The following is a 27,932-nucleotide window of genomic DNA, read 5'->3' as shown; positions in this document are numbered from 1 at the left end:
TCCATTGAAACTTGGTACAGATGTTAGGGAAGAGGAGAGAGGATGTTCCATTGAAACTTGGTACAGATGTTAGGGAAGAGTGTATCAATATAACAAAACAAAAAAATCGATAATCGAAAATATGTTGCCCGCGAAATTTGAAAAGTCACCTTACTTTTTGAACACACCTCGTACATACCGCAACCCAGTCCGTTTCAAACGTTGTGCTAATAGTAAAAGTAGTAATGGACTATTTAATTATTACTAATAATGATTTTCGTGCCGTATTTCTAGAATTTGTAATTTAAAAGGTGCCTTGGGTAATAGTGTCATATTATAAATATTAGTAATCAAATATCTGCTGATTATATTTTAATCTGCGATGCGATACATCGATAGTCGGTTAGTCGATTATTAGATGGCAGTAAAACAATGATTAATCGCAACCAACTCTAGATACCAGTGTTTACGTTTCCCTAATACTGCTAGATTTGCAAGAAGAAGAGGCATAACAATATTATTTTTGCTTTCGGGGACTGGAATTTTCCTACGCCCTAATTGACCAAACAAACCTAGATTCCTCAAATAATGGCGTTGGACCTATAGATATGTGACAGTATCAATTGTGGGTTAGCAATGTAAGTATTGAACGCGCCTTGTCGCAGGTATTTCCGCTGAACAGTGGCATCATAAATATTTTCCTTTGTTGATTTTCGATGGACTGCTAATAATATAGATGGAAAAACAGAAATGTGCCTAACGCATTTGTTAATCTGCGTTAGACACATACAAATGTATCTCATGTAAATGTTCACCTGATAGTAACTAGAATTTTACAGTCGCAGCAGCTACGATTATCATAGAACAGGGAAATATCGCATGGGATAAGGACACGGTCGAAGCAGGATTAACCATGGATCCGCAAAAGATCACCGAGCTGGCCAATTTGCTCCGCCAAAACGGCGATAAAATATTAAGCTCCGAGTTTACCTTGACGTTATCAGGTGAGAAAGCTAAGATATACGCTAAAGAAACTAGCACGCAAATAAACATGCATGTATTGGCTGATGACTTGGGTTTGTTATGGCTTTCATTCAGATCACTTATCGCATTTTACGCCACAGGTCCCCTTCTGCGGGCGTTGAACGATTCCTTCACACTGATCGCGGACGTTGAAATCGGATCTACCGTTGGTTCCCACCTACAGCAACAATCCTTCCAAGTTGTGAAGCCCATTAATGCGAAATCCAGCGTCTTCCCTGACCTTCAGCTGGTCCACGACTTTGTCCAGAAGACGACACTGCTGAAGCTAACCTATTTCCCCAGCGAGCACTATTTCGATGGCGCCATCGACATCGCCAAATTCCGAGCACTTCGACGGCTCGAGGTGAATAAGATCAACATAAGCCAGGTAGTTGGTATCCAACCGCTGCGCGGACAGCTGCAGCACTTGATCTGCGTAAGAAGCCTTAACTGCGTGGATGAAATTATCACTCGCTGTGGCGGCGACAACTCCAATGGCTTTGTATGGAACGAACTACAGACGGCTGACTTTAGCTACAACAGCCTGCGCAGCGTAGACTCAGCACTGGAGTTTGCTCAGCACCTGCAACACCTTATTCTACGGCACAACAAGCTGACTAGTGTGACCGCCATCAAATGGCTGCCTCACCTAAAGACCTTGGATCTAAGCTACAACTGCCTTACGCACCTTCCGCAGTTTCACATGGAGGCCTGCAAGCGACTGCAAGTTCTTAACGTCAGTAACAATTACGTGGAGGAACTTCTGGACGTCGCAAAGCTAGATGCTTTGAGCAGCCTGAATCTTTCAGACAATTGCCTGTTGGAGCATTCGCAACTGCTACCTTTAAGTGCCCTAATGACCCTGACGGTACTCAATCTGCAGGGCAATCCCCTTGCCTGCAATCCGAAGCACCGTCAGGCGACAGCGCAGTATCTGAATAAGAACTGCGCTTCGATGAAGTTTGTTTTGGACTTTGAGCCACTTTCTAAGGCGGAAAAAGCGCTCACAGGCAGTCAGAAGTGGCGCTACATAGGTTCGTTTAACCACCGATTGCCTAGGAGTAGCTCCGTGTCTATTACCAGCTCAAGTGCTTCTATTAACACCAGTGATGGTTCGCAGTTTTCCAGCTTCGGCTCTCAGCGTTCGGTAACAGCCAGGGAAAGGGAATTTCCTGAGTTAGATCAGTCGATGGTATCGGACACCTCTCAATACAGCAAAATGATAAGCTCCATAAAGATCCGAACAGTGGATATAGAGGAGAACCATGAGACTGAGTCAGAGACGACAGCTGTTGGCCCGCCAAAGCTTCAGTCGGACTTGGAAGAGCGTCCTGATTCCTCTCACTTGGAGACCAAAAGGAAAATAGAGACACTTCGTCTTACTTATGGCAATGAATGGTTAAAGACGGGGAATGCTGAGCTTATGCTAGGTATAGAAACTCAGCCTTCTGAGCAAGAGCGCAACGAGTCTCGACAACTGTTTAATGAGTTCCTAGGGGAGTTCTCTGGACCACCAAAAATGAAAGTCAACTCAGCGAATTCTGAACATCTCAATATAAGCTCTACTCCCACAAACAATTATTCGTTAAATACCACTTTTGACACGACCCTGACCCCAATTAAGTCGGATGCGAACGACACAAGTGGTCAAACGCTTTACGAGACCTGTCCTGAGGGTGAGGTGACACAATACGACAGTATCGTCAAGGAAACGTCAACAGAGGAGCCACCGCTTGATAAGCACGACGAGTTGTTGAGACTGTATGCAAATAGTTCGAATGGTGGTCAGGAAGAGGATCCGGGTGAGTCAATTTGAGCTCTTTATAAATGCGTTTTTACGAGTGTATTGAACTTTTCAGTATCAGATGAGGAGTCTGACGAGGAAACCTATACAGTCTACCATGAACAAAAGCCAAGCGAAGCCTTGTTTCTCACTATATCTTCGAATTTCATACGAGAAAAAGATACACTAACAGAGCGGTAGGTTTCGAACTGTGCAAAAAGATAAATTTATTTTTATGGTTTCCATTATGCATTTTATTACCAAATAGGACAAAAACCAAATGGAGTTTGAAAATTCTAGAGTCCTGCGAGCGTGTCAAGGCAAATACCTTACGAATTAATTTCGACACGATGCGAAAGGATAAACAGGAGCGTATCTATTGCGTAGAGAACGCCTTGTGTCAAGTGGGTGAATAGATAAATTGTAAATAACAAGCATCTATTTGTTTTCGTGTTTTTTAAGGAACTGGAAAAGAAACTGCGAGACATTCTCTCGCAACGTGATCTGACTGAGATGAACATATCCATCTATCGGTGCGTGAATTGTCTAACCGAATTTTTTATTGATCAGAAAAGCAAGCGGTATAACAATGTTAAGGGTAGGTACAGAGCTCCCAGGACGAACACTTAAATTAAAAACATATTTTTAGACTTGAGATGTCCTGAGTGCCGCAGTGTCTATGTGGCCGAAGTAACGGAATTGTCCTCCTCTTTAACCAAGCCTTCTGGGGAAGTGGTAGCAGAGCCCAAACTTTCTCCCGCTATGATTATGGAGGAATCGCCTATGGAGTCATTTACTGGGCCAACGAATAAGGAAGAGAATAACAGCATTGGCAAGTCCTTGGCCACTTTCCTTATTTCAATTAATTTAGATCTTGTAAATTTCTATGCAAATTTCCATTGCGGTTAAGTTTTTGGTTCTGAAGCATTTAACAACCATTTTATTAAGATTTGATTTGGTTTCTGTTGTATTTGGTTAATATTTTTAAGTTTGTGTTGGACCCATTTACTGTACATTAATTTACTTTATATTTCTTTTTATTTCTTTTGCATGCGAACACAAATCGATAATGGCAAAACCAATCTAACTTTTGTATATTTACATTGTTCTTTTGGACTTTTTCTCTCATCCACCAAACGACAACAATTAAATTGTTGCGATGTACAAATTAATTAATACTTCAGTGGCACACTGCAGGCTTACGGCTGCTAAAAGCACAACCAAGCGTAGGAGTTTGATGCAAGCCACAAAAAGTTAATATGCCAATTTGTATAATTTGTTTTTTACTTAACAATTTGCTTTTGCTCTTGTTCTGTAATGTGAAGCAGCATTTGGGCATGAAGCACAGAGAAGCTAACTCACTAATAGGTGTTGAATGGCCTGATCTTGTACATGTCTTATACTATTTGGGGGCCTGGTCCAGTAACTTTTTCTGAAGCATATATAAGACGTGTAAAAAACCCCACATTTAAAAATTTAAAACAAAAACAATGTTTATTAAATTAGAGAACAATGCTGCTTCCATTAAAATATTTAAGCTTATAATAGGATCTCACTAATATATTACCATTATAGGTTCCGCCAATTCGCTAAACGAGAGCAGTTCTTGCTCGAAAATTACCAACTCCCAGAGCTCTTTTGACTCCAATCAGTCTGTAGTAGGAAGCTCCAACACAGATCGTGATCTAGAGTTTCGGGCGAACGAAAGTGATGTAGACATCATCTCCAATCCGAGCCAATCCAGCATAGAGGTTCTGGATCCGAATTATGTTCAGAGTGCCAGTCGGAAGACCTCAGAAGAACGCCGCATATCCCAGCTGCCCCATCTGGAGACCATAGGCGATGAAATAAAGCAATCTAAGAGTTTTATCGAACGAGAGTTTGGGCAGCTTCTGGCGGAACAGGCCCAGCCTACTGTGCCGGCTGCAACAGCTGCCACAGTCCCCTCCACACCATCTGTGTCTCAAGTTCCGCTTACAGAGAGCAGCTCGTCAGGATCTGTAACGGACAGCATTTGCACTACATACGAGCAGCAGGGCACGGATGTTCCGCAGAATATTTCAAATTCCCTGCTTACTGAATCAGCAAACAGTCAATTCAGTAGTACTGAAACTGATACCAATAGTCATTTAAAAAGCGCTGAAGTAGTCAGCCACGTACCGTTCGCATCCGTTTTTCAGTCAACCAACCGGCTCATGTCCAGCTCAAAAAGAACGATCGAGTCTGAGACTACTGTCTTAGGTACTCAGCCCTACAAATTTAACTACAACGACTTTAATGATATCGATCACCGCTTGAAACTCTACTTCTACCAACGCAAGTTCAAAGAGGAAGGTGAGCATTTTAAGTGGCTGGCGAAGGGTCTCATCTTTAATGACCAAACTCAGACCGTGGGAGAAGGCCTTGTGGTGATATCTAACTGCATGTGTTACCTAATGGAGGCGTTTTCTGTGCCCCAAGACGATGTGACCAAGTGGCTGAGGCAGGTCGTCAGTGTGTCTGTAAGACGCTTAGTGGCTATTGAGTTGCTGCCCTGGAAGCTTGGGTTATTCTTTGCTCTAAGGGATTGGGGGGGATTCAAGCTGCTTATGTACGACATGCTAAGGACCGATAGTCTACTTCTTTATTTAAGACGTGAGTGAACTTGATGCATATTTTTGTTTAGCAAAATGTACTGTCTACTTTTCCACAGAAAATCCTCTGCCAGAGCAGTGCACAATGAATCACCAATCATCCCCCACATACGGAAGTCAATTGCAAACTATTGAATCTGAACCAATCAAGATGTGCTCGCTTCTTGCCAGCTGCCATTCTATTTGTGACCAAGAGAAGAGCTCCTTTGGACCTTCCCTACTCCTAGTCACAGAGTCACATGTGTACGTTTCAGGGAACGGCAAATTCTCTTGGCTATCGAACAACATCCCAGAAAAGTATATTCCGCCGGAACTTAGTCTCAACCAGCCGTTAAGCAATCTAGTGGACGTGGAACGCATCACAAATCAAAAGTATGCGATCAATTTTATTGACGAGACGCAAAACAAGTGCGAGGTATGGAATTTGCTGTTCGAAACGCATGCCGCCGCCACGTGTTGCCTGAATGTCATCGGGCAAGGGTGGGAGCAACTTTTCGGCGTGCCATTTAGTCTCTCTGAAACGTAGTAGAGTCTAGGCCGAGGGATAAGCTTGTGAGAATGGCTTCACGCCAGAAAATAAAAGAAAGCTTATTCCAACTATTGTGCAAAGTTTAGAATTGTTAATCTTATTGACTATGTTATTTAATGTCGGATTAGTTTTATTAACTTAACTTTCGGAAATGTAGATCTTTCAATCAACGTGAAATGGTGCTTACCCACGAAATAAATGTAAATATTCAAATACAATGTACAGTCTATAGTTTTTATAGTTCTTGCAATATATTCGGATTAGTGGGAAATATAAAGACAAGAAAAATACGAATCACTACAAAAATCGCTGTTTAATTATGTACCTGCTATAAAAAGGGACGAGGAAAGCATTCATCATGCCAGGGATGCCAGCGCACCTTCAGGTGCCAACAACAGATGACGCCATTAAAAGTTAACAATTTCTGTTAGCATAATCTTTTTTAATTTAAAAATTTTAAAGAACTCTGTTTTGTTAAATTACTTTCATTCTCTGAAATTTCTCTCTTCCAAGTGTAAGATCAATAAGTATTTAATTTAATAATTTAATTTTTAATCTGGTAATTAAATCTAATATGCAATTTCCTTACTCTTTATTTATATTCAATACTCTACATTCCCATTCAAAAAAAATGCTGCGAAAAACTCGGATGTATAATTTTTTTATACATATAAAATCAGAGACTAAAAGTACCTGATAATTGAAATAGTTTCAAATTAAAAATCACAAATATAAATATAACAAAATTCAATTCAAAATTAACTATTTTGCTTGCTTGTTGCTTAATAAACCAAAACATATATTAAACATGTTTTCAAATATATAAAAATGGGTATTCAAGACTTTTGAAAATAATTAAGATAAATTTATTTTTGAGCGATGTTATGTAATTTAGTAACAATAATTTTTAAGAATTCAGATATAAAAAATTGGGTAGATAAACATTGTAACCGTGTCGATCTGTGCATCCAAGAATAAACATAAGATCGTGTTTTTTGAGCTTAACTCATTAATTTATACATTGCCAGCCTACCAGACTATTGCTCTTTGTGCAAATTAGTCTCAGACCTATGTACCTAATCGGATCTGCTTGTATTTCTGATCGGACGACATCAAATATTTGATTCTAACCCATCTCATCTGGATTCACTCAGTACTTCAAAGTCAATTTTATTTACTTTATTACTTATCTCCGAGCTGATCTGCGATCCAGTCGAGATGTTCTTCCTTAAAGCGAGGATCCGCCATGGTCAGAGCCGTCGATTTTGAGCTGTAGTAATACAAAACCGACACTGCGAGGGAAGAGGAGAACAGGATAAGTGGTCCAGGGAATATGTGCGGAACTCACTGATGCGTTGGCCCACTGACAAAGCAATAAGGCCCAATGGCCAATGCTGGCCGTCCTCGCCTGGGTCCTGGCGGTACTGGTAGATGATCCAAAAGTGCTGGGAGGCGGACAGTAGGAAGTATATGGTAATGCTGGCCATGAAGAGCTTGCAGTTCCGCAGGATTATGTGCGAGGCACCGACCTGGTAGGCACACGTTGAGTGCAACGCAAGGGTAAACAGCAGGTATTCCGCAATGATCAGGGCGTCCTGGGTGCTACGGTAACTTGGTCAGTAAGTGTTGTTCCGTGTTCTCTGAATACTCACACAAAGAGAAATATGACTGTCTGCAATCGGTTCCTGGCAAGAGAAGGCCCAAAGGCATTGAAGAAGAGGTCTACTCCCAAAAGGGCGAACTGGAGCAGCAGCACCCAGGAGTACCGACGCAGAGTTAGCTTCATAACAGTGTCTTAATAACGTCCAATTGCTTGCCTACCCTGTTTGTTGTGTTTTTATTGTGCGGGGTTTGTTATGTCCTTCGTCCTGGTGACGTCAAAGCTACCTCCATGGTCATGCGCACTTCCGCAGCACCAAAACCTTATCGATAGACAAAAACTCATCGAAAACAGTTACATCTGTAGATCGGCCTGATATTAAATCGCTGTGGAAATGTTATTAAAAAAGCTCAAATTTAGTGCCTGGGAAAAATTTCGATGATTCGATTCGATATCATTACCTAAAATTGGCTTTTATTTAATATTGTACTTCGTGGTGATATAACGATATGACTCTTACACAATAATATAACTAATGAAACATCAAGCTCTGCTACCTTTTTATTCTAACTAAGCATCAACTATAATTCCGGTATGGATTTTGCCATCAAGGATAGCACTTTTCAGGAAAATAAAAATGCTAACCGATTTCTGAACAATCGGAAATATAAAGGTTAGCATTTAATAAAAAATATGAACAATTTTTTAACTATTCGAAATATATTATTTTTCTGCTCGTAAAGTAAAAGCCTTTTGTGTATTCGTTATAAAGTATGTCACAGGTAGAAGTAGGTCTTGAAAAAATTATTAACGTTATTAATGTGGAAAGCCATCAATTTCCCGATTAGGCGTTAGAATGGGCCTGTCCATCTATGAACATGCCACTCGTAGGCTCTACATGTTTGACGCTCAACTTTGTATATTCTTTGTTCCCGAGATCCAAAATCTGTCATGAAAGGTTTAGGTAAACTAACAAACAGACACGCAGACATACGGTCTCCGAATCACCATGATATTCGTAAAAATATGACCACACCACATAAATTAGTTGTTTTGTTTTTATATAAAACCGTATTACTCGCGCTTTGGACACTTTTTATGCCGACATAGAATTTATTTGGATAAAATCTTAATATATTTGACAAATTAATAAAATGTACAATAAAAACAAAGTTCAAAGTTTACTTTCAGACGTATCGAGCATATTCAAATGGGTACGGTTGTTTTCCTCCTCCTACCAAGCCACCCTGTCTACGAAATCTCCTGTAGTACTGCATGTTCATTTCGGAGTAGAAGTTTGTGGGAAGGAAGTGGGACCAACTTGTCTCGTAATCGTCATTTTGTCGGTCCAGAAACGTGAACCTCGACGCGGAAATGGCTTTGGTGGCTTTTACGCGCCCGCTATGCAGGGTCGGATTTAAGGTCGCCAGAACCAAAACCAGAAACCAAAACGTCATCATCTTGGCCATTTGCTAAGAGCGCTAGGTATCCAATACCCGGTACCTAATACACTGCCCCGAAGACATGCCCTGGTATAAGGTCGTCAGCAGTTTTCGATCTCCAGTGCTTCCCTTTGCATTTTTTAAACTCGCTGTAGCTCTACTCCACCATTGGGATCAGCGATTTCGAAGTGGGCTATAAAGTGAGTTGGTTCGGAGAGTCCAACCAACAGTCACTTTTCGTTCGCCACTTCAGTAGAAAGCAGAAAAACATCCGCAATGGCATTCAACATTGGTCACCTCCTCATCGTCAGCGTTTTGGCATTGTCCGCTGTGTCCTCCGAGACCATCCAGCTGCAGCCCACACAGGGTATCCTTATCCCTGCTCCGCTGGCCGAGAACATCCGTGTGTCGCGTGCAGCCTATGGAGGATACGGAGCTCCAGCTGCCCCTGCCGCCGCCTCGTATGCCGCCCCCGCCGCTCCAGCTGCCCCCGCCTACTCGGCTCCCGCTGCCGCTTCTTACTCCGCTCCCGCTGCCCCAGCCTATGCCGTTCCCGCTCCAACTCCAGCCTACGCAGCCCCCGCTCCAGTCGCGCCTGCCTACTCGGCACCGGCCTCCATTCCGTCACCACCATGCCCTAAGAACTACCTGTTCAGCTGCCAGCCCTCCTTGCAGCCCGTGCCCTGCTCCGCCCCAGCTGCGTCTTCTTACGGATCAGCTGGCGCCTACTCGCAGTACGTGCCCCAGTACGCCGTACCCTTCGTCCGGGAACTGTAAGGCGCCAACGGAATCCAACTAGACACTTGACCCCAAAAATAAAGTACAGCGTTTATGAAAAAACATTTCAGTCTTTTTATTGTCGGCTATTTTGCAGATTGCCTAAAACATATACTTACTAAGAAATATGTTGGCTCATTTATTCGAATAGAATTAACTGAGCTGAATAAAAAAATTTACATTATAGAATGCCGTATTTTGTGAACAACACTAGGCCCCAGGATGTTATGCATCCTTGCCATGTAGTCAAGTGGAGCGACTTCTTTGTTCGTAGTTTAGAGTTTAGTTTAAGTTATATTTATTATTTAAACTAAACTTTAGAGTTCTGAGAATTCTCGAGATCAGGCAAAACCAAATCTGACCCTGACTAAATACAATTATATGGCCTGAAACACTTCCTTCCACCTGTGATGTATTTAAAAAAAACGGCGTAAATTTACGTGTGAAGGGTATGATGAATATCTTTGGATTTAATATAATAATTTAATAAGACAAAACAAACTTTTGTGATGAAGTTATGGTAGTTAAATTAGTTTAAAGGCCATATCTTCGGCTGAACCCGCATGGAACCGGCTTGATGACCGCTTCGCAGGAGAACAAGTGGTTTTTTGGGCAAGCCGGCGAAGGAGCTTCACTTAGTGGCTTGTAAAACGGATTTGGCTCCGTGCGCGGCTCATCTTCCTCCGCCTGATTATTGCTGCGTGCGAATCCACGGCCTACGAAACCTCCAAGTGCAGGACCTCCAAATCCAGGACGTCCAAGTCCAGGACGTCCAAATCCAGGACCTCCAAATCCGGGACCTCCAAATCCAGGACCTCCAAATCCAGGACCTCCAAATCCAGGACCTCCAAATCCAGGACCTCCAAATCCAGGACCACCGAAGTTATTCTCGACAATTACCTCCTGGACAATCTGCTGTTGTCTTTTCTCACGGCTTAGATGGGGGTCAAGTAGGGACTCCCTGGCTTGCGATTGCAACGGCAGAGTCGCACTTTGTACCTCTCCACACAGCGTCGGATGGAGGCCAGCCTGCTGACCCAGACCCCTCACGCCCGCCAAAAGAAAAAGGAATCCGAGACACTTCCACATTGTGAATTGTTTTTGCGACGGTGTAAACTGATACAGCCGAGGTGTAGAGCTGTTCAGCGTGCTTTTATAATCACATCCAAATAAAATAGCAGATCGAAGCAAGAAGCTACATAGCCAAGGTAACCCCGTCAACTGGGTCAGTTGGTGGAACATTCTGGAACGAATGTGGGCCGATGTTGGAAGTTGCTCAAAGAAGTGGGCTAAGGGGTTGGACTAGTCCGCAAAAAGGGCCAGGGCACCACTACTTACGGAACTTGGCTCAGAAACCCCACGAGAACCTGAAACCCGAAGGTCAGCACATTGATGTTTTCCGGCACGTAGGTTTACAGTTCAGCCGACCGTTTGATGGGATCCGATATCGCATTACCTAATCGCTTGCACTTCCCCCTTTTCCGCCTAACCCGTTGTTTCGGATGTGTCGCAAGCTTTTCACCGAAGTAAACTAAAATTCATTTTTAATTTAATTATTTTGTGTGTGCAAGCATTCACGAAGGTTCAGTGACCGAGACTTTTAGGTTAGTTCATAAAATTCTTAGTTGCAATTTTGCAATTTTTGCAGAAATGGAGCAATGTTTTGGAGCAAGTTTCAATATAGAGAAGATGGGGAAAGGGTACAACCTAGGTACCTATGTATTCAACCAGAACGATACCCACAATCTCCACAAAATAGTAATAAATATTTCACGTTTCATAACTAGAAAATTTGCTAAGACTGAGTTCGTACTCGTCCGTAACTCGTAACATATCTTAATATTCCTTATCTGTAATAAGTGCCTATTGACCTACGAAATATAACTATACAGCTGCATTATACTTTAAGTTGCATCTGTTGATAAATTAAAATAAGGCTTAAATGCATCTAAGGAATGTTTTGGGGAATACCTCTTTTTAGGAGATAACCCATTTCTCGTATTTTGAACATTTCAAAGTAAAAATATACTGAAATTATTAAAAAAAAATTGTGTTATACACTTTTCCAGGGACTACTTCAGTTTCAAGGTGGAAACTGATGGGTCTAAAATGGGTTCCCCTTTCTTAGAAACTTTCCCCCAAACAAAGTTTTTCTTCTTCTTAGCGTTTTTGTGATTTAATTGCAATGCATATTTTTGGGTATAAATTTTTAAATCCGTCAATTTTTGTGTTTCTTATCAATCGATTTCGTGGTCCGTGGACGGGATCATTGGAGTAAGGAGCGGTCGCTTAGTAGCTCGAAGACCGTAGGTCTGAGGTACATAAGCGGCGCTGTAGAGCTGCTGCTGGTGCTGAGGTACACCGTAGTTGGGGGCAACGAAGGTGGCCACCGGAGAGGAGTAGGCGCCGGCAGATCCGTAGCTGGCGGCGGGAGCACTGCATGGAACCGGGGCGAGGTTGGGCTGGCAGCTGAAGAGGTAGTTCTTGGGGCAAGGAGGAGCTGGGATGCTAGAGCCTCCATAGCCGCCGGAGCTTCCACCATAAGCTGACTTTCGGAGACGGGTCAGGTCACCGAATCCCTGTGCGGAGACTCCCTCCAGCTCGCCGTCCTGCGAGGTTAGGGACACGGTTGATCCAGTCGTGCCGGTGACAGATGCCACGTTGGTGGGCGATGCAAGAGCGGCGGCGGCGAAGGCGACCAGAGCAATGCACACGAAAGATTTCATCTTGATTGGTGAGTGAAGCTTGAGCTAAAGGCGAATGAGAACTGAGTGGACTGTCGGTAGTTACCAAAGGTGACTGATGCCAATCCCAGGCGGCTGCGTGTGTTATATAGCTGCCCAATCTGCCCAGTTAGCACTAAGCTAAGAGCTTAGTGACCACATCTACTCTTTTATTTTTTGCCTTGACTACTTTTCTGCTCCATCAGCCGAAAGTGTGAGTGTTTACCGCTGACTTTAGTAGCACCATATCGACAGCTTTTTGGGGTCATCGTGGGGCAGAAGAACGTTTAGGTCTGCGAAAATAATCTAGAATTTTAGTGGTTGCACTTAAGAAGTGGTGGGAGAAATGAAAGAGCATTCCCCTCTTTTAAGGTGTGTTCAAGACTAGGCAAAAATTGCTTAAAATGGAATTAAAAACTTTAAAACGTGTTTCAAAATGATGGCCATTAGAGTGTTCCTCTGTAAAACTCATTTGAATGTCTTATAAAACTTAGTTACAAACAAAGTTAATTGAGTTCAAGTTAGTCTACAGCTAGTTCAATCACACACTAATTGAGTGGAACTATAAGCATTGTATTCGGAATAGTATTAGGTTTATATCCAAGAGGCCCGATTAGAAAAGAACTGCTATGTGTTCATGAAAACTATGTTCAAAATAACGCATTTACATGTTTTGTTTCAGATTCGCAGAACCCAGCATTCATAATTTATTTATAAATAAATTCTTTCCCAAAATAACGAGTCGAGGCACTTAAATAAAGCTATTTTATATCATCTTTACGTTAGAAAGCAACTGGGATGCACCGAATTGGACAGACAGTATAACAGATTGTATAGGTCTTAAGTTTCTTTCCTGGTTTATATGTCATTTAGGATTAAAGTGATTATATGTATTGTAGAAAAATTGTAGATTGCTGATACCAGTTAGTTTCCATCATTGTTTTAGTATTAGCAATTGGAAAAATACTACTACTATTCAAGTAAATATCTGTATATTGAACTGTCAGTATTTGACTTGTATCAAGATGATTGCCCGTATAATAATAATAGGTAGCTAAGACTTCATTCCGAAAGATTATTAAACCTAAAAGCATATTTAGTATGTATTTAGCAGATATCCGATTTCATCGGTGTTTAGTTTTCCAATATATCTGTACATCGGTTTAGCCTTTGGTTGGTAGTGTTCACATCTATTCCGAGTTATGTTTTGCTACTATTTGTTAATCTTACTTTTTAACTGTGTAAATTAGGTATTCAATTAAATAAATCATTGTCATTTAACTTACGCGTACCGTGTCCAGTGCAGAGCAATAATAATCTTAGCACAAACTTCGAGAGATGGGAAACATATGTATTAATAGAGCTTTAAATGGTGATCTTATTAACAGTTATTTTAGAGTTACATTCTGTGGATCTAAGAATATATGTTATCTCCAGGGCTTAATGTAAAATAAGGAAAATTACGATTCTTCTAACCAGTTTAAATGCCATTAAAGTTATAACATATTATGAGCATAGAAAACAGATTTAAACTGCAAAATGGTTTATTACCTCTCCCATAGAAGTCTGGCGTATCAGTAAAGCTATATTCTGTATTGTTTTTCACACTTTGACTTATCAAAGGTAATAGGTTCTTCTTCAGACCCTTCCTAGACCCCATTTCGAGCAGAGAGACGATCGAAGAGAATATTAATTTCAAATTTAAATTCTATTAATAATAAAAAGAAAGGGGGTGCAGATTACTAAGTCCTGTGTTGTTGTTATACAGCTTATCCAAAGTCAAAAATAAAACACATACAAAAGCCATATATGACTTCATACACGAGCAACGTGCAATAATCTTGGGGAAGAGTGGCCGCTAATTAATTAGTAATATTTCTCCCTCACTCAACGACCATTAAATATTAGGTAAGCGAGCACGCGATGATCGCCGGCGAAGGAGGAATGCGTGCCACATGCCACATGCAAAGCGAGGAAGTGTCCGCAGCAGGCGCAGCCGACAGTTGATAGTGGTGACCATACGGGTGTGGACGCCCCTAACAAGATTGCAGACTTCGAGCAAAAGACAGCTACTTTCACTTGGTCATGGTCATGGTCGTGGTTGTGGTCATGTTAGCTTCGGGCTGGGATGGCTCCAGGCAGGGGGTGATTATCGCATTTCACGGATTTCAGCCTGGTTCCCGCATATGGCAGTAATGGTCATGGAATTTGAATTCGAAAACGAAAACAGAAGTGCAGAAAACAGATGCGGGGAAGCGACCAACTGACTGATTTCAGCTGTTTGAGTATACAATCAGGGAAGTCCGGCCGATAACTCCAGCCGGATAAATAGGAAGACCCACTCGAATTTCCCGACATATGGTGATAAGGCCTCCCAACTGTACAAACCAGATCTCTAAGAACGGGCATTGTTTACTGAAAGACCAACTTTAGTTCTCAAAATGATTATTGTAGTAACTTGACTTAGTTTCAATGCTCTTTAATGCTTTAAATGGTTATTTTATTTTGATAAAATAAAATTATGTTAAAAACTAAAAAATGGGACATCAGCTTCCCTTAATCCGTCCCATGTTTGGGCTTATTGGGCCAGACAGTACCCTAAGCATGAGAATGATAAAAATTGTGTGTGTTTCGCCAAAACATATTCTAAATATATTCGAAGATTGAGCGATTGTCCCATTTCAAATATATTTTATTATACACGTTACTCGTAGAGCACGTACACAAACAAAATTCGTAGAAAACCATTTCTGAGATCACTGGCCTTTGCGAAGAGATATTTCAAAATGTAGGGGATTCAATACCTAGATGCCTTCATTTTGCACTTCTGGGAGGTCATCATACATTCCCTTTAAAATACTTCTGCAAATACATAAAACCACTAAAAAATGTATTTTATTTTATGTTGGTAATCTAGTTTATATAAAACATAGTCACGCTATAACTCAACAGCAGAACACCTCACAAAACGTTAGTCGATATAAAACGTGTTTTAATATAAATGCTTGATATAAAATAATTGATGCATTAATAAATGACAGTGTTATGACGTATGCGATGACAATTTGATTTTGTATTTAATTTTTAATAAATTTACTTGGTGTTTTTATTGCCCACATATCTTTAAATCAGAAGAATCAACAACTGCAAATGAAAGGATCCTTCTTGTTTCATTTTCAATTTCAATTCTACCCTGTTTCGATATTTATTTTAAATCTATATATAATTGGAAAAAATAAAAAATAAAGTTTCTTTAAAAACCCAAAAGGTCTTTTTTTTTTTTTTTTTTATTTTAATTTAATATAATCTTATTGGTCTTAAAACGTTAAACTTCATGACTAATACTACTAGTAATACTACTACTTAGGCACCTTACTTCAGTAAATAATACCAGAAGATTCCGTAATCGGCAACAGCCTCCGCCGTTCTTTTAATCATTTTATTGATTTATTCAAAGACGCGCTTTAAAAAAGTATTTAGTATTTTCTCGGAGTGTAGATATTTGCTGTCTACATATGGATTCCATTCTTACTATATTTTACATTTCTGTGACTTAGTAAAGTAGAGTAGGCCTCAGCGTGTTAAGTAGTTCAGAAGCTTTTGCTGATCTGTTCCATATTCCACGAGTCAAAGCAAAAGCAAACTTTTGACTATAACACTTTTCGGCATAACAGCGGGGCGATTTTTAGGTCTGGAAAATTAAGCTGAAACAGCAACTAGATTTTCTCTCAGGGCATGTCCGGGGTCGAAGTGGAAATGTTACTTAAAACAGACTGCTTTCGTAGAATCCTGAACCTAAAGTCTTAGGGGTCACGTTTAATTGCTGTGGAATATACGCTATAATGACCCACTGAGACTATCTAGAAAAAGGGAATCTCTTTTGACTAACCCAAAAATATCCGCTTCTAAGATTATACATAAAGACAGCGGGGGAAAGCTTCTCTAAACAAAGAAACCCTTTTCCGTTTTAACTTATATTCTAATAGTAATTATATTTTTAAATATAATTTAACGCCCGATTCATCTTACTCCGTTTAAACCACTTGACTGATAGTTTGGGTATCACATTTGATCACTTTTGCATCCCTAGTGTATTGACCCAAAACCCAGTCTTTATATATTCTTTTGATAACTGAAAAACCAAACCAATCGCCAAATAGAGCGATATTTTATCTCGGAGACAGCATGTGGAATGCTATTAGGGAAATGAAAGAAGGCACCAAAATTATTGTTAGATTAAGCCATTTTGATAACTAAATTCAGATTTAACCATATATTCTACGTGGACAAACAAGGAAACTGATGAGGTTTTAATTGCTGTAAGTAGGCGAAGGGCAAGTTCTTTATGCTAGGATTGACACTACCCAGTCATGAATGGAACATAAACACATCAGTCTGGGGAGTTGGTCGATGTATATATATATAATGCAATGTATATGTATATCATAATTATCGATTGTAATTCGTTTTCGGCAAGCATGATAAGCTACAAAGTGTGAGCAAGCTCCGGTTTTCTAGAAATTTCCAAAACAAGCTAGGAACAACGAAGCCCCAAATCAGTAGAAGATTTTTATTTACAGAATGGTCAACCATCAGCGATTCGTGCACTACAAAATATTCTGAGAGGCCAATGCCAGTCGATAGTTGTACTCCTCGAACAGCTCAGGGGCCACTCGGTACGGCTGATCTATAAGTGACAGGCGGATGGGCGTTTGGCACGAGGGAGTGGCGTAGTTGGGCGTGGACGGTGGATCTGGTACTGCCGGTTGGTAGTAGCTCGGCTGAGTCGAATCATAAACAGAAGCAGGAGGTGGTGACGATGGTGCTGTTGGGCTGATGTATCTCTGATCATCGGCTTCCACCTGGGTGGCGGATTTCAATGCTAGAGGAGTCGATACGTAGATGATGGGTTGGTAGACTATTTGCGCCGGTTGTGCTCCAGCGTAATTTGTCTGTGCCCCCTGGTTGTACTCTGGCGTTTTTCCATACTCTTCGGATGGGACCTCAGGCTTGGTGTAGCTTGCCGGCGAATCATACGTGGGAGCTGATGGAGCAGGCGGGCTGTAGTCAACGGCTGGCGCCAGGGCTTCGTATGAAGGAACCGGCGGCGCTACGTAGCCTGCATCACCATCTCCGGGGCCATCGTACCCGGGATTGGGTAACGCGCCATTGCTATCACCGCCAAAGGAAGGACTCTGTGGCTCCGCGTAGTTTATCTGCGGTTGGACCGGCTGCCCACAACTGCCGGCGCACTGACCACACTGATTTGGCGATGGAAAGAGCTCTGGGAGTTTCTTGAAGAGTTTTATTTGCTTGAAGGGATCCAGGTCCTGGAGCTGCAGGCCATTGCAGTTGTTGGTCACAGCGGGGACAGGGACAGCTGGAGCTGGTGGATACACCACGTTGTTGGGGCAGCAGTTGTTGTTTCGGGGGAACAGATCATCCCACCACTTTAGCAGCGACCGGTTCGTGCGTTTCAAAGACTCATTTGGGGTCACCAAAGGTCCAGCATCCGCCCTGAGATAGTAGTGCGGCTCACCCGGTATTGCAATTCGGCTTGACACGCCCCTATTCTGGGCTGCAGTGGAGAGGACAAAGGCCATTACCAGCAGGCTCAGAGTCCACGATTCATACCCGGAGTGCAGCATTTTAATTGACCTCGCGAGGCGAACTCTCAATTCCAACTACCAAATACAGTAGCTGTCTTCCGATCGAACTGCCCGAGCTGCGACAGCTAAGGAGGATTAATGCGAGGTCAGCAAGTGATGATACCTTTGGTGGGTATGATGATTGGTATATGAACCACGAATCGGCTCAGTTATTATTTAATATCGTGTGCTTATTGATCGTCAGAGTAAATATTGATTACATCAGGAAGAGAAGTGAAACCAAATCGGTCAATCAATCCATTATTTTAAAATAGCTCAACCTATTTTCAACTCAAGAAGATAAAAAATAACTTCGGTTGCAAGTAGAAGAGGGTATTCAAATTTCTATCAAGCCAGCTGCTGACTGACGGATGATTGCTATTAGGAAATTTAAACTGAACTTTCGGTTTTGCAACCCTCGTCTAACCCAAATCTCGTAAGCTTCAACCGACTAGACTCGCCAGTCCCCATAACTTCACTCGGCGGACGATGACTCCGAATTGCCTGCGTTTTCTGATTAGTTTTGTTGTTTCCTTTATTGTTTATTCAAATCGTTCCCTTACGTGCTCGAAATGGGTAAACGGTAGCAAAACCCAAGTTCCTGTTTGGTCCGTGGAGCGTGACTGCCTTGGGCTTGAGTCGGTATTAGCCTGGTCAATCGAAAGCAAAATGCACTTGGCGGACGGAAGTGTGTCGAAAAAAGAAAGAGAAATGCGCATAGGCCCATAATAAATATATATATAATATGCAGTATAAATACTTCCTGAAGTGCCCATTGGCTTGTTCATCGCTTTGCCATTTAATAACTGAGTTGGCTGAAATAACTAGACAGTCGAAGGAAAATGAATCGAAAAATACAAAGAAATAAGTAAAGTTATTCAAAATCTTACCAAAAAACGCTACATTAAAGTATTCATCTTTGCAGATAGAAATAATTCTTCGTATACACAGGGTATATACCTACAGTCGTCTTAAAAATAGAGAAAGTACTAATGTCTAAATTCAAAAGTTACATTTTTTTACTTCACTTTTACCGAATTTTTTCCAATTTATAAGTGTCTTACCAAATAGTTCGAATTATTTCTTGTCAATAACTTCGCATTTCCAAACCTTTTTGTTAAATGGAACCTTATTTCGTAATTTATTAACAAATTAAGATTTTGAGAGTTCAAATAATAACAGCATAATTATTTTAGGTTAGGTATGAGAGTAAGAGGTATCTGATAGTAGCGTCTCTCGATATTAGCTAGTCAGTAAAGAATGGGATTTTAACAATTACTGTTTCATCAGCATGAGTACCTATATAGTTAAGTAGTGCAGTCGTCTACTGTGATTAGCTCACCATAATGTCAGACATTAATTTTTTAAAAGGAGGATACTTGTGAATAACCTTAAACAAATTATTTATAGTTTAGCGAAAGTTGCAACTTTGCAAACTAGGGATTTCTTCTGTCTTCTGACAGAAATACTACTTGTTAAAATTAGCACGGCACCAACAATCTGTTTACTTTAGGATAAATAAAACGATAACAAAAGCCACTTTAAAGCGTTATTATTAGATAACATTCTAAAGTCACCTTTACTGCCAGTAAGTTCCAGCACAGCATATCCTTTCGTGTGCAATCCCTAGTTCAAAGTTTCGTGTTCTTAAGATATTTAGAGGATAGATGTAAGATGAAGTCCAGATGCAAAGCGGTAAAAGGCCAAACTTTCTCTTTTTACCTACAGTATAGTACCATCTTCCCTGTTCCACCATAAAAACCACTTCTTCTTTGAGCATATCAATAAAAATTTATTCAATTTAGTAGGATCCGATCCATTTACAGATCAGGGGCCTATAACTGCTGTAGGTATCTGTGCTTTTGGGGGCTTTTGGACCGTGAATTGTGCCGCTTGCGTTTGTCCGGCATGAGAAGTTCCGAGGCCTTACTAACGAGGACTTGTATGCCGTGGCCGTCGCCGGATGCCTCGACCTCCGAGGCTGGGGTGGTCGTAGTCACCGCCTGGTCATCTTCCTTGTCGATGTCTTCAACAGAGTCTTCATGCTCGGGACTTCCCTGGGCATCTCCTACATCTGAATCGGGCTGTTCTGAGCTGGAAGGCGTCGGAGTGCTGCTGGAGAAATTCAGCTTCCCTGGCTTTTCGGAGTGTGATTCAGAGTTGGGTGCTGTTTCTGGGCTTGAAGTGGTTTCATCGTCAAGTTTGAATACCCGCTGAAAAAAGTTATCATTGGGCGTTGGAGCATTGGTCGGTGACGCTCCTAAGATTCTGTTGAAAGGATTGAAGGGGTTCAAAGCTCCAAAAGGACCAAATGGATTTAGACCCATGCCCAACTGCATTCCCATGCCGAAGGGGCCGCCGACCTGATTTTCCATGTCGTATCCCTGGGCTCCCATCTGAGGAGTCATGCCAAAAGGCCTTCCCATACCAAATGCACCTCCAAAGGGACCTGCCACTGGCGCCGGATCCAGGCCAAAGGGAGTGGCCATGGGTTGCCTGCTCATCGTTCCAAATGGGGCCCTCGGCAGACCAAAGGAGGGCGTCGGTTGCCGAGGCCCGTAGCAAGGCATTGCTATAATGACGGGTTGGAAACTTGGACATGAGGAACTGTAGCTCACCCCGTTATCCTGTGGCGCAGAGCACGGAAAAGGCGGAGGTGGAGCACTGCATCCTGTGTAGTATGGGTTGGGAGAAGGCGACGCCTCAGGATGGGAGTACATTGGAGGCGGTGGCGGAAGCGATGGTGGAGCAGGAGCCTCTGGATACTGGCTACTGTAAGAACTGTAACCCGGCGTCATTTTCCCCACCCTAGGTTCTCCAGGAACTTCTTTGTTACCAGCTGGCGCTGAGGCTTCATGTGTAGCGTATCCCGTGTCTGCCAAACTGCTGTAGAAAGCTTTCATTACCGGATCATTTTCGGGCTCCTGTGAATGGGACAGTGGAACCCTCATGAACTCGTCTTGCGGACGGGCTTGGTTCCCTACCCCGCCTGGCCGAAGGTACCGCTGGTTAGGCTCGTCCCACTTAAACCCCACATCCGGAACGGACAGCACATCTTCAGGAAACCTAAATTGATGTCGACTATTTTCGGCTATTCCGTTCTCGCTGGGGCGATTTGACGACCTCGCAGGCGACGCTGGATCAAACGAAGCGGGCGTGGTCGCTGGGCCTGGGCCAGCTGAAGCTCCTGGTGAAGCTGTTGGCGGGCTGCCAATAATTGGGTGAGAAAGTTCTGGCAGGCCATAAGACTGCGCTGGAAGTGCAGGCGCAGGGGCTGCAATCGGACTTCCATTAAATCCGTACTGGGCCTGGGCCTGGTGCTGCTGAGGAAGAGGCTCTCGCTGGAACTTCTGGTATGTCGACGGACCCGTTGGCTGGGCTTGGTGAACGGGATCTCCTGTGACTGACTGCTGTGGATATGACCCGCCTTCCAAGGCGGGATACCACGGAAAGTTGTTAACGGAATCGTGCTGTACAACGGAATGATCGTTTACCGGCCGCGACTGCTCTACAGAGGGGACGCCCTCAGGACCAAGACCAAGCCCTGCCGATTCCGCCCCCCGGCACATGTATAAAGGGCTCCCCTTGGCCGCCCTGGTTCCTGACCTCCACGCAGCTTTGCTGTGGATTCTCGCCACCGAAGTTGGCACCCCGACACATATAATAGGGCTCATCCTGCGGGCCACTAGGCCGAATCTCAACGCAGATTGTCGTCATGGTTCGCTTGCTGCGATGTAGAAGTTCACCCGAAACCTGGCTGCCGACTGGCACGTCTCTAATGGCACCCGTCGGTACTAAAATTCCGGTGGCCAGGCTTGTCCAAAGGAACAGCAGCTTTAGGGCTTGCGTTTGGCTATCCATGTTCTTCTTCCGCTCACTAACTTCCGTTTGTGAGTGGGCAGCGCTTTTATAGTGTTGATCTCGCTGTTGGAAAAGAGGGTTCATTAGAGCTGCCTCCCACACCGACATCAAACTCCCACAACTTACCCAACTTAGTTCTTCGAAGCAGTCTTTCGAAACTCCTGCTCTCGTCAGAGTTATGTTTCTCTATTAGCCGCGTTGTTTTGGTTTATTCCACTGGCCAGCGGAGTTTTGTTCACTTGCTAATCATTCCGCCGAATAAAAAGCAGTGCAAGACAATATCTAAGCCGGGCTGGGCCAGAGGGTTCGACTCGTACCTGTAATACCCTTCCAAGGGCGATGTCGATAAAGTCGTAACTTAAGTTATTCGTTGATGGTTGTACGGAACGAATAAACTAAACGATTAATAAGAAGTGCCCTGTTGGGGATGAAAAAACGCCTTAGTAATTGTAGCCTTAAAAAGTTGTTCATTATATCATTAACTATACATCTTTAAGTTCAAGTGCAGTTATTTTTTGAAGTATTTACAAGTGGTCCGAAATCTTATTAACATCTTCCATACATTAATACTTCGCTTACTTATCATAATAGAGTATCTGCATACTCCATACGCCACCAACTTCTTCGGTCGCCGTGGTTTCAGCTGATCCCTGCAAATTTTGTCAAGCATTTCAATATGGAGAACTGGACAGTTCAACAAACTCCTCCGGTTTCCTCCGGTTTTCTCGCGGTCAGCACTTTCAGAGAGTGTGTGTGCCATATGACACTCAACGGCTCGCGGGGAGCTCAGCCAATGCGGCTTGTAAATCGGTCAGTCGGTCAGCCAATGTATGATAGTTAGATAGCATGCCACCTAATTGTAACTGACCTGACCCCTGTGAAACACAACACGGTAGGCCTCCAGAGCCCTGAGATGACTAATGGACATTTTAAGGATGAAGCGTGCGTGCTTCAGGGACTCCACGGTAAGCCAGCTCTGTTTACCATCGCTGGTTTCGTTCGACAAGAGACCATCCTGAAGGGGGTACTGGATACGGGAGATTTAAGGACCTATGCAATATACTTAGGAACGTATCTGGGCAGTGTTCTACAGCTCTAATTAGCTAGAGCTATATAGAACGTCATTCCAACAGAAATTATGCTCAACCTAAAAACTCTGAAAAAGTCAAATGCCATGCCTATTAGATGGCTGTTACTATATTAACCAATGCTAGCAATGACGCCGTGTTAATTTTTAATATCAATAATATATTTTTATACTTTATGGAATCGGATCTGCCTATAACTTACTTTTGAGCCGGGTGACTCCTAATCTATAGGGGCTATAGAGATCAAGAAATGCGAAAAGGTACTCATAGAACTGATAAATGGTAACATGGCGTATATTTGTATGGTAGACAGCGCCCGATATTGACCGACAAACTGGGTTTAAAATGAATCCAGAAGGGATTAGTATCTGGTGGATCGCAGACGCCTTTTGAAATTTCGTGTAAACTGTAACTTAAAGTACATATGAATTGTTAACAATTCGACATTCTCCCCAAATTATTGTTGTATAATGGACAAAGATGAACGCGTCTACTGGCACCTTCGGTCCCTGTACAACGAGAAAGTGCCATGCCTACCACCAACAAACGTGTCAGAGCCACTCACGGCGCGCAACCTTTTTCAACTGTATATTAACACCTTTATTGGAGCCAATCTGGCTGAGTCGTGCGTGTACCCACTTGATGTGGCCAAGACCCGAATGCAGGTGGATGGCGAACAGGCTAAAAAGACGGGCGCCAAAATGCCAACGTTCCGAGCAACACTCAGTAACATGATCAAAGTGGAGGGCTTTAAGTCGCTCTATGCCGGCTTCTCGGCGATGGTGGCCCGGAACCTGATTTTCAACTCGCTGCGCGTCGTTCTCTACGACGTCTTCCGGCGTCCGTTTCTGCGCGTAAACGAACAAAACCAAGAAATTCTCAAAATCCACTTGTCGCTGGGATGCAGCTTCGCAGCAGGCTGCATAGCTCAAGCTCTGGCCAATCCCTTCGACATCGTCAAGGTGCGAATGCAGACGGAGGGCCGCCGCCGGCAGTTGGGCTACGATGCACGGGTGAACAGCATGGTGCAGGCCTTCGTGGACATCTACAAGCATGGCGGACTTCCCAGCATGTGGAAGGGCGTGGTGCCCAGCTGCATGCGCGCCTGCCTGATGACGTCCGGTGACGTGGGCAGCTATGACCTGAGCAAGCGAACCTTCAAGCGTCTGCTGAGCCTGGAGGATGGCCTGACTCTGCGTTTCCTTTCATCCATGTGCGCTGGGTTCATGGCTTCCGTGCTGAGTTGTCCGGCGGACGTAGTCAAGTCGCGGATGATGAACCAGCCCGTGGACGCAAGTGGGAAGAACCTCTATTACAAGAACTCCCTCGATTGTTTCAGAAAGTTGGTCAAGGAAGAGGGCGCCTTTATTTTGTACAAAGGTTTGATGCCCACTTGGTTTCGCCTCGGGCCCTTCTCAGTGCTCTTTTGGCTGTCCGTCGAACAGCTGCGGCAGTGGGAAGGCCAGTCTGGGTTTTAAGGGCAAAATGTTGATGTCTATATTGTGCTTGATGTATTTGTCTTCTAACACATAATATTTTATTTTATATGTATATATACGTATTTCTAATATTTCATTTAGGAGTCTTAATTTAGTGCACGCCTAGGAGGAGAGAGACCAAGTTTCATAAAAGCCATATAGAAAGACATTATCCATTGAATAGGAGTGGTTTTCATTATGGGATGCGTGGTAAAAGGGGTTAGTAATCAGTTATGTTCTTAACACCCCTTAGTAATCATATTTTGCTCATTCCCAGCATATCCCTAAGGAGTTGTTTTTATTTCGACTAGGCATCCATCTATACTGTTTAAAAAACGAAATGATTTTCTTGTCTTTGTGGATTAGTTCCTTTTTGTTTTTTAATTTATTTTTTATGTTCTCGACAAACACTAAATATATTTGGCGTAAATGGGAAAAAGCGTTAATACGGATTTCAGGCAGGCAGAGTGGGATAATCGGAGTGAGAAGAAAAGGCCAAAGTTGGAGTACCTAGTAACCAACAGAAAAACCCACCCTGTTGAACTATACCTCACGGCCTTTGCCTCGGCCTGCAGTGCCGAGGTCGTGGGCTACCCGTTCGACGTGTGCAAGACGCGAATGCAGATCCAGGGCGAGATCGTCAACATGACGGGCAGGGATGCTAAATACCGAGGTCTGCTGGCCACGGCCTCAGGAATCATTAGAGAGGAGGGTCTTCTGAAGCTATACGGTGGAATATCCGCGATGGTTTTCCGCCACTCACTCTTCAGCGGCATCAAGATGTTGATGTACGACAATCTGCGTGAGAAGATGATTGTTATGGACGCGGACGGAAATCCCCAGCTATCGTTCACGGGCTCCTGCATCAGTGGAGTCGCGGCTGGCGCCACCGCCAGCGTGCTCACCAATCCCACGGAGCTGATTAAGATCCAGATGCAGATGGAGGGCCAGAGGCGCCTGAAGGGCGAGCCCCCACGCATCCACAATGTGTTCCAGGCCCTGACTTCCATTTACAAAAGCGGGGGTTTGGTGGGGCTTTGGAAAGGAACCGTGCCTAATACATGGCGCTCTGCACTCGTCACCATAGGTGAGCCATAAAAACAGGAATTTCAAACAGCAATTAAGAGGTAAAATAACAACACGGTTACCGAAATTTTCTTTATCTAAAATAACCAATGCCAACCAATTTTAAATAATCACTTTGATGGCAGAAATTGAAGACGTTTACAGTTTTACCGCCACCTATTGTCAGAATAGTAAAAGTATAGTATAGTATGCCCTTTGGCATGTTAAATAACTGACTATGAGGAAATGTTCACCATCTACCCAAATTTTATTCATTCTATATTTAAAAAAAAAACAAATTAAAAATAACATTTTACTTGGATTGGTGTCACTTTTGCATAATCTTCTTTGTTTGTAAAATATTTTTTTAATTTTTAAGTTGTATCTTAAAAATAAGTCTTTAAATATGATCTCATCTCTCCTTAAGAAACTCCATTAAGCTCTCTTTACTAAGGCGACGTCAGCTGCTACGACCTGTGCAAGCGATTGTTGGTTGCGGAGTTCGACATGGTGGATAACCGAGAAGTCCAGCTCCTGGCCGCCATGACCTCTGGCTTAGGCGTCTGCTTTCTGAGTTTACCGGCGGATGTGGTCAAGTCTCGGATCATGAATCAGCCAACCGATGAAAAGGGGCGCGGCATCCATTACAAGGGCTCCCTGGACTGCTTAAATAGGCTGGTCAGGGAGGAGGGCATTTTGGCGATGTACAAGGGATTCCTTCCCTATTGGATGCGTGTTGGACCTGCCTCTATAGTGTTTTGGATGACCTTTGAGCAAATCAGACGATTTCGAGGCAGCGAAGGTTACTAGGTAAAATATCAATCATCCAAATTTACTGCTTTTAAAGCAAGAAAGCCAATTAAAACAGCCAAGTACACTCTTGTCCAATGTTTAAGTCATCTACTATAAGTAAAATACTTTAAAAGCTTAAAAACATATCAGAAAATAAAGAAGATTTTGTTGATAGTTGTATTATAAAGAAAACTTGGTACCTTGAAACCCATTTGAGTTTGTGATTAGTATTTTATGAAATTTACCAAAGTAAAGAAATTTGTTCATGAAATCTCTACGCCATTTTTAGTATTTAGTTCAAAGTGACAAGAGACTTTGACACAAAATTTGATATGAACGCTTCACGACTTAACCGCGTCAACCTCTGAAATGTTAGTTAAACGCCCAGCAAGGCAGCAAAATAAATTAAAAACATCGAATGCTTCATACAAAGATAAGAGAATGTGAAATATTTAATTTGAAACTTATTCACTTTTAACACAAGTTTGTTATCATTTACAAAACGAGTTTAGAGTTTGGTATACGACTACGGCATACCTGTTACTCTGTTAACCAATTTTAAAATAATAATTATGCTAGCAGAAATCGTCGTCGTACACAATTTTACTAACGCCACATATTGCCAAAACCAAATAAATCATGTTTAGGAACTGACGGTAACGTAACTACTTATGTTGGAAAATGTATTAAATGTTTTAATAAATGACCAAGAAATATTGAAATGTAAATAATTTTTATTAAATCGATATATATTGACAAAAAAAAAAGACGTTATATATGGCAATTGAAATATAAATCTTAATATTATACATGGCACAGTTTTCTCGGCATGTAGACGTTGAAGTGCGCGATGCCGAATGGAGACATCTCTAGACTTCGCATGCTTATCCCAACTTCCGGTCTGTTATATGTGGCTCCCAAGATAATCAACATAGCTATCACTCCTGATCAAATACAATTTATATTTTATACTTTATTATATATTGCATACTTTGCATACAAATAATAAAATCATTAAACCTTTTTATTAGCATTAACAAGTAGAATAACAACAAGAAGAAACGCTATGTTCCAGTCCCGCGACTATAAAATACCCGTTACTGTTTTACACAATTTTGAAATATTAATTTTGGTAGTAGAATTGAACAAAGCGCCGCCTTTTTCAAAAAAGAATGTTTACTAGCTGATGGTAACGTCACTGTCCATGTGAGGCCTTATAACCGACATTACTTCATAAATAGCGAAATAATATTCCGATTTTAAAAATCTACCATAGATTGATCGATAAATATTAACTTGCAATGTTATTCAAGGTCAAACGAAGACGAAGACTGGGCGTGGCCGGATTAAAACTCGCGTCAAGCTACAATGGCATCTCAAACACTTATTTCTAAGCCTAACTTTCTAGCTCTTACAGTTCCCGGGATCGCAGTTTTGGTTTTCCGTGTTGCGGGCGTTAGAGTGGGCGTGGCTAGATGGAAAAAAATTAATTTGTAGTGGGGGCATCATAA

The 27,932-nt window shown here is 42.4% G+C and overlaps 10 protein-coding genes across 13 annotated transcripts; 4 read left to right on the top strand and 6 right to left on the bottom strand.

Moving 5' to 3' along the window:
* The first annotated feature begins 450 nt into the window (after positions 1–450).
* LOC108102497 (serine/threonine-protein kinase 11-interacting protein) lies at positions 451–6,165 on the top strand. Of its 2 annotated transcripts, XM_017207520.2 has the most exons (10): positions 451–617; positions 819–983; positions 1,104–2,804; positions 2,862–2,982; positions 3,054–3,189; positions 3,248–3,383; positions 3,435–3,617; positions 3,970–4,038; positions 4,361–5,419; positions 5,478–6,165. In XM_017207520.2, the coding sequence occupies exons 2-10, from the start codon at positions 893–895 to the stop codon at positions 5,942–5,944; spliced, it is 3,963 nt and encodes a 1,320-aa protein (XP_017063009.2). In that variant the 5' UTR covers positions 451–617; positions 819–892; the 3' UTR covers positions 5,945–6,165. The 2 variants fall into 2 exon arrangements, with proteins under 2 accessions (XP_017063009.2, XP_017063010.2); XM_017207521.2 differs by lacking the exon at positions 3,970–4,038.
* Positions 6,166–6,793: 628 nt separating this feature from the next.
* On the bottom strand, positions 6,794–7,933 carry LOC108102499 (transmembrane protein 138). The gene is made up of 3 exons (XM_017207523.2): positions 7,600–7,933; positions 7,296–7,549; positions 6,794–7,239 (listed from the first exon to the last, which is right to left on the bottom strand). The coding sequence occupies exons 1-3, from the start codon at positions 7,731–7,733 to the stop codon at positions 7,130–7,132; spliced, it is 498 nt and encodes a 165-aa protein (XP_017063012.2). The 5' UTR covers positions 7,734–7,933; the 3' UTR covers positions 6,794–7,129.
* Positions 7,934–8,734: 801 nt separating this feature from the next.
* LOC108102501 lies at positions 8,735–9,152 on the bottom strand. The gene has a single exon (XM_017207524.2). It carries the CDS (start codon positions 9,014–9,016, stop codon positions 8,735–8,737), a length of 282 nt encoding a protein of 93 aa, XP_017063013.2. The 5' UTR covers positions 9,017–9,152.
* A 55-nt stretch (positions 9,153–9,207) lies between these two features.
* Positions 9,208–9,829, top strand: LOC108102498 (vitelline membrane protein Vm26Ab). The gene has a single exon (XM_017207522.2). The coding sequence runs from the start codon at positions 9,266–9,268 to the stop codon at positions 9,764–9,766; it is 501 nt and encodes a 166-aa protein (XP_017063011.1). The 5' UTR covers positions 9,208–9,265; the 3' UTR covers positions 9,767–9,829.
* Positions 9,830–10,201: 372 nt separating this feature from the next.
* On the bottom strand, positions 10,202–10,906 carry LOC108113417 (41 kDa spicule matrix protein). Its single transcript, XM_017223971.2, has one exon. The coding sequence runs from the start codon at positions 10,853–10,855 to the stop codon at positions 10,301–10,303; it is 555 nt and encodes a 184-aa protein (XP_017079460.1). The 5' UTR covers positions 10,856–10,906; the 3' UTR covers positions 10,202–10,300.
* Positions 10,907–11,926: 1,020 nt separating this feature from the next.
* On the bottom strand, positions 11,927–12,578 carry LOC108105580 (vitelline membrane protein Vm26Aa). The gene has a single exon (XM_017223970.2). It carries the CDS (start codon positions 12,490–12,492, stop codon positions 12,004–12,006), a length of 489 nt encoding a protein of 162 aa, XP_017079459.2. The 5' UTR covers positions 12,493–12,578; the 3' UTR covers positions 11,927–12,003.
* A 4,467-nt stretch (positions 12,579–17,045) lies between these two features.
* Positions 17,046–18,182, bottom strand: LOC108113411 (leucine-rich repeat extensin-like protein 2). The gene has a single exon (XM_017223966.2). It carries the CDS (start codon positions 18,135–18,137, stop codon positions 17,097–17,099), a length of 1,041 nt encoding a protein of 346 aa, XP_017079455.2. The 5' UTR covers positions 18,138–18,182; the 3' UTR covers positions 17,046–17,096.
* Positions 18,183–19,908: 1,726 nt separating this feature from the next.
* Positions 19,909–22,303, bottom strand: LOC108113408 (basic proline-rich protein). Its single transcript, XM_017223963.2, is given in 3 exon segments — positions 19,909–21,709; positions 21,711–22,061; positions 22,125–22,303. Coding segments are annotated over 2 exon segments (2,025 nt in total). The 5' UTR covers positions 21,999–22,061; positions 22,125–22,303; the 3' UTR covers positions 19,909–19,972.
* Positions 22,304–23,498: 1,195 nt separating this feature from the next.
* Positions 23,499–24,658, top strand: LOC108113418 (mitochondrial uncoupling protein 4C). The gene has a single exon (XM_017223972.2). It carries the CDS (start codon positions 23,557–23,559, stop codon positions 24,562–24,564), a length of 1,008 nt encoding a protein of 335 aa, XP_017079461.1. The 5' UTR covers positions 23,499–23,556; the 3' UTR covers positions 24,565–24,658.
* Positions 24,659–24,968: 310 nt separating this feature from the next.
* LOC108113426 (mitochondrial uncoupling protein 4) lies at positions 24,969–26,632 on the top strand. Of its 3 annotated transcripts, none has more exons than XM_017223984.2 (2): positions 24,969–25,651; positions 26,084–26,632. In XM_017223984.2, exons 1-2 carry the CDS (start codon positions 24,994–24,996, stop codon positions 26,437–26,439), a joined length of 1,014 nt encoding a protein of 337 aa, XP_017079473.2. In that variant the 5' UTR covers positions 24,969–24,993; the 3' UTR covers positions 26,440–26,632. The 3 variants fall into 3 exon arrangements, with proteins under 3 accessions (XP_017079473.2, XP_017079475.2, XP_017079474.2); XM_017223986.2 differs by having other exon boundaries at positions 24,969–25,691; positions 26,084–26,174; XM_017223985.2 differs by having other exon boundaries at positions 24,969–25,691; positions 26,057–26,172.
* Positions 26,633–27,932: the final 1,300 nt, after the last annotated feature.

The sequence above is a fragment of the Drosophila eugracilis genome, unplaced genomic scaffold, assembly GCF_018153835.1.
Source record: "Drosophila eugracilis isolate 14026-0451.02 unplaced genomic scaffold, ASM1815383v1 contig_1828, whole genome shotgun sequence".
NCBI classification, from domain to species: Eukaryota; Metazoa; Arthropoda; class Insecta; order Diptera; family Drosophilidae; genus Drosophila; species Drosophila eugracilis.
This window is presented reverse-complemented; position numbering and strand designations above follow the sequence as displayed.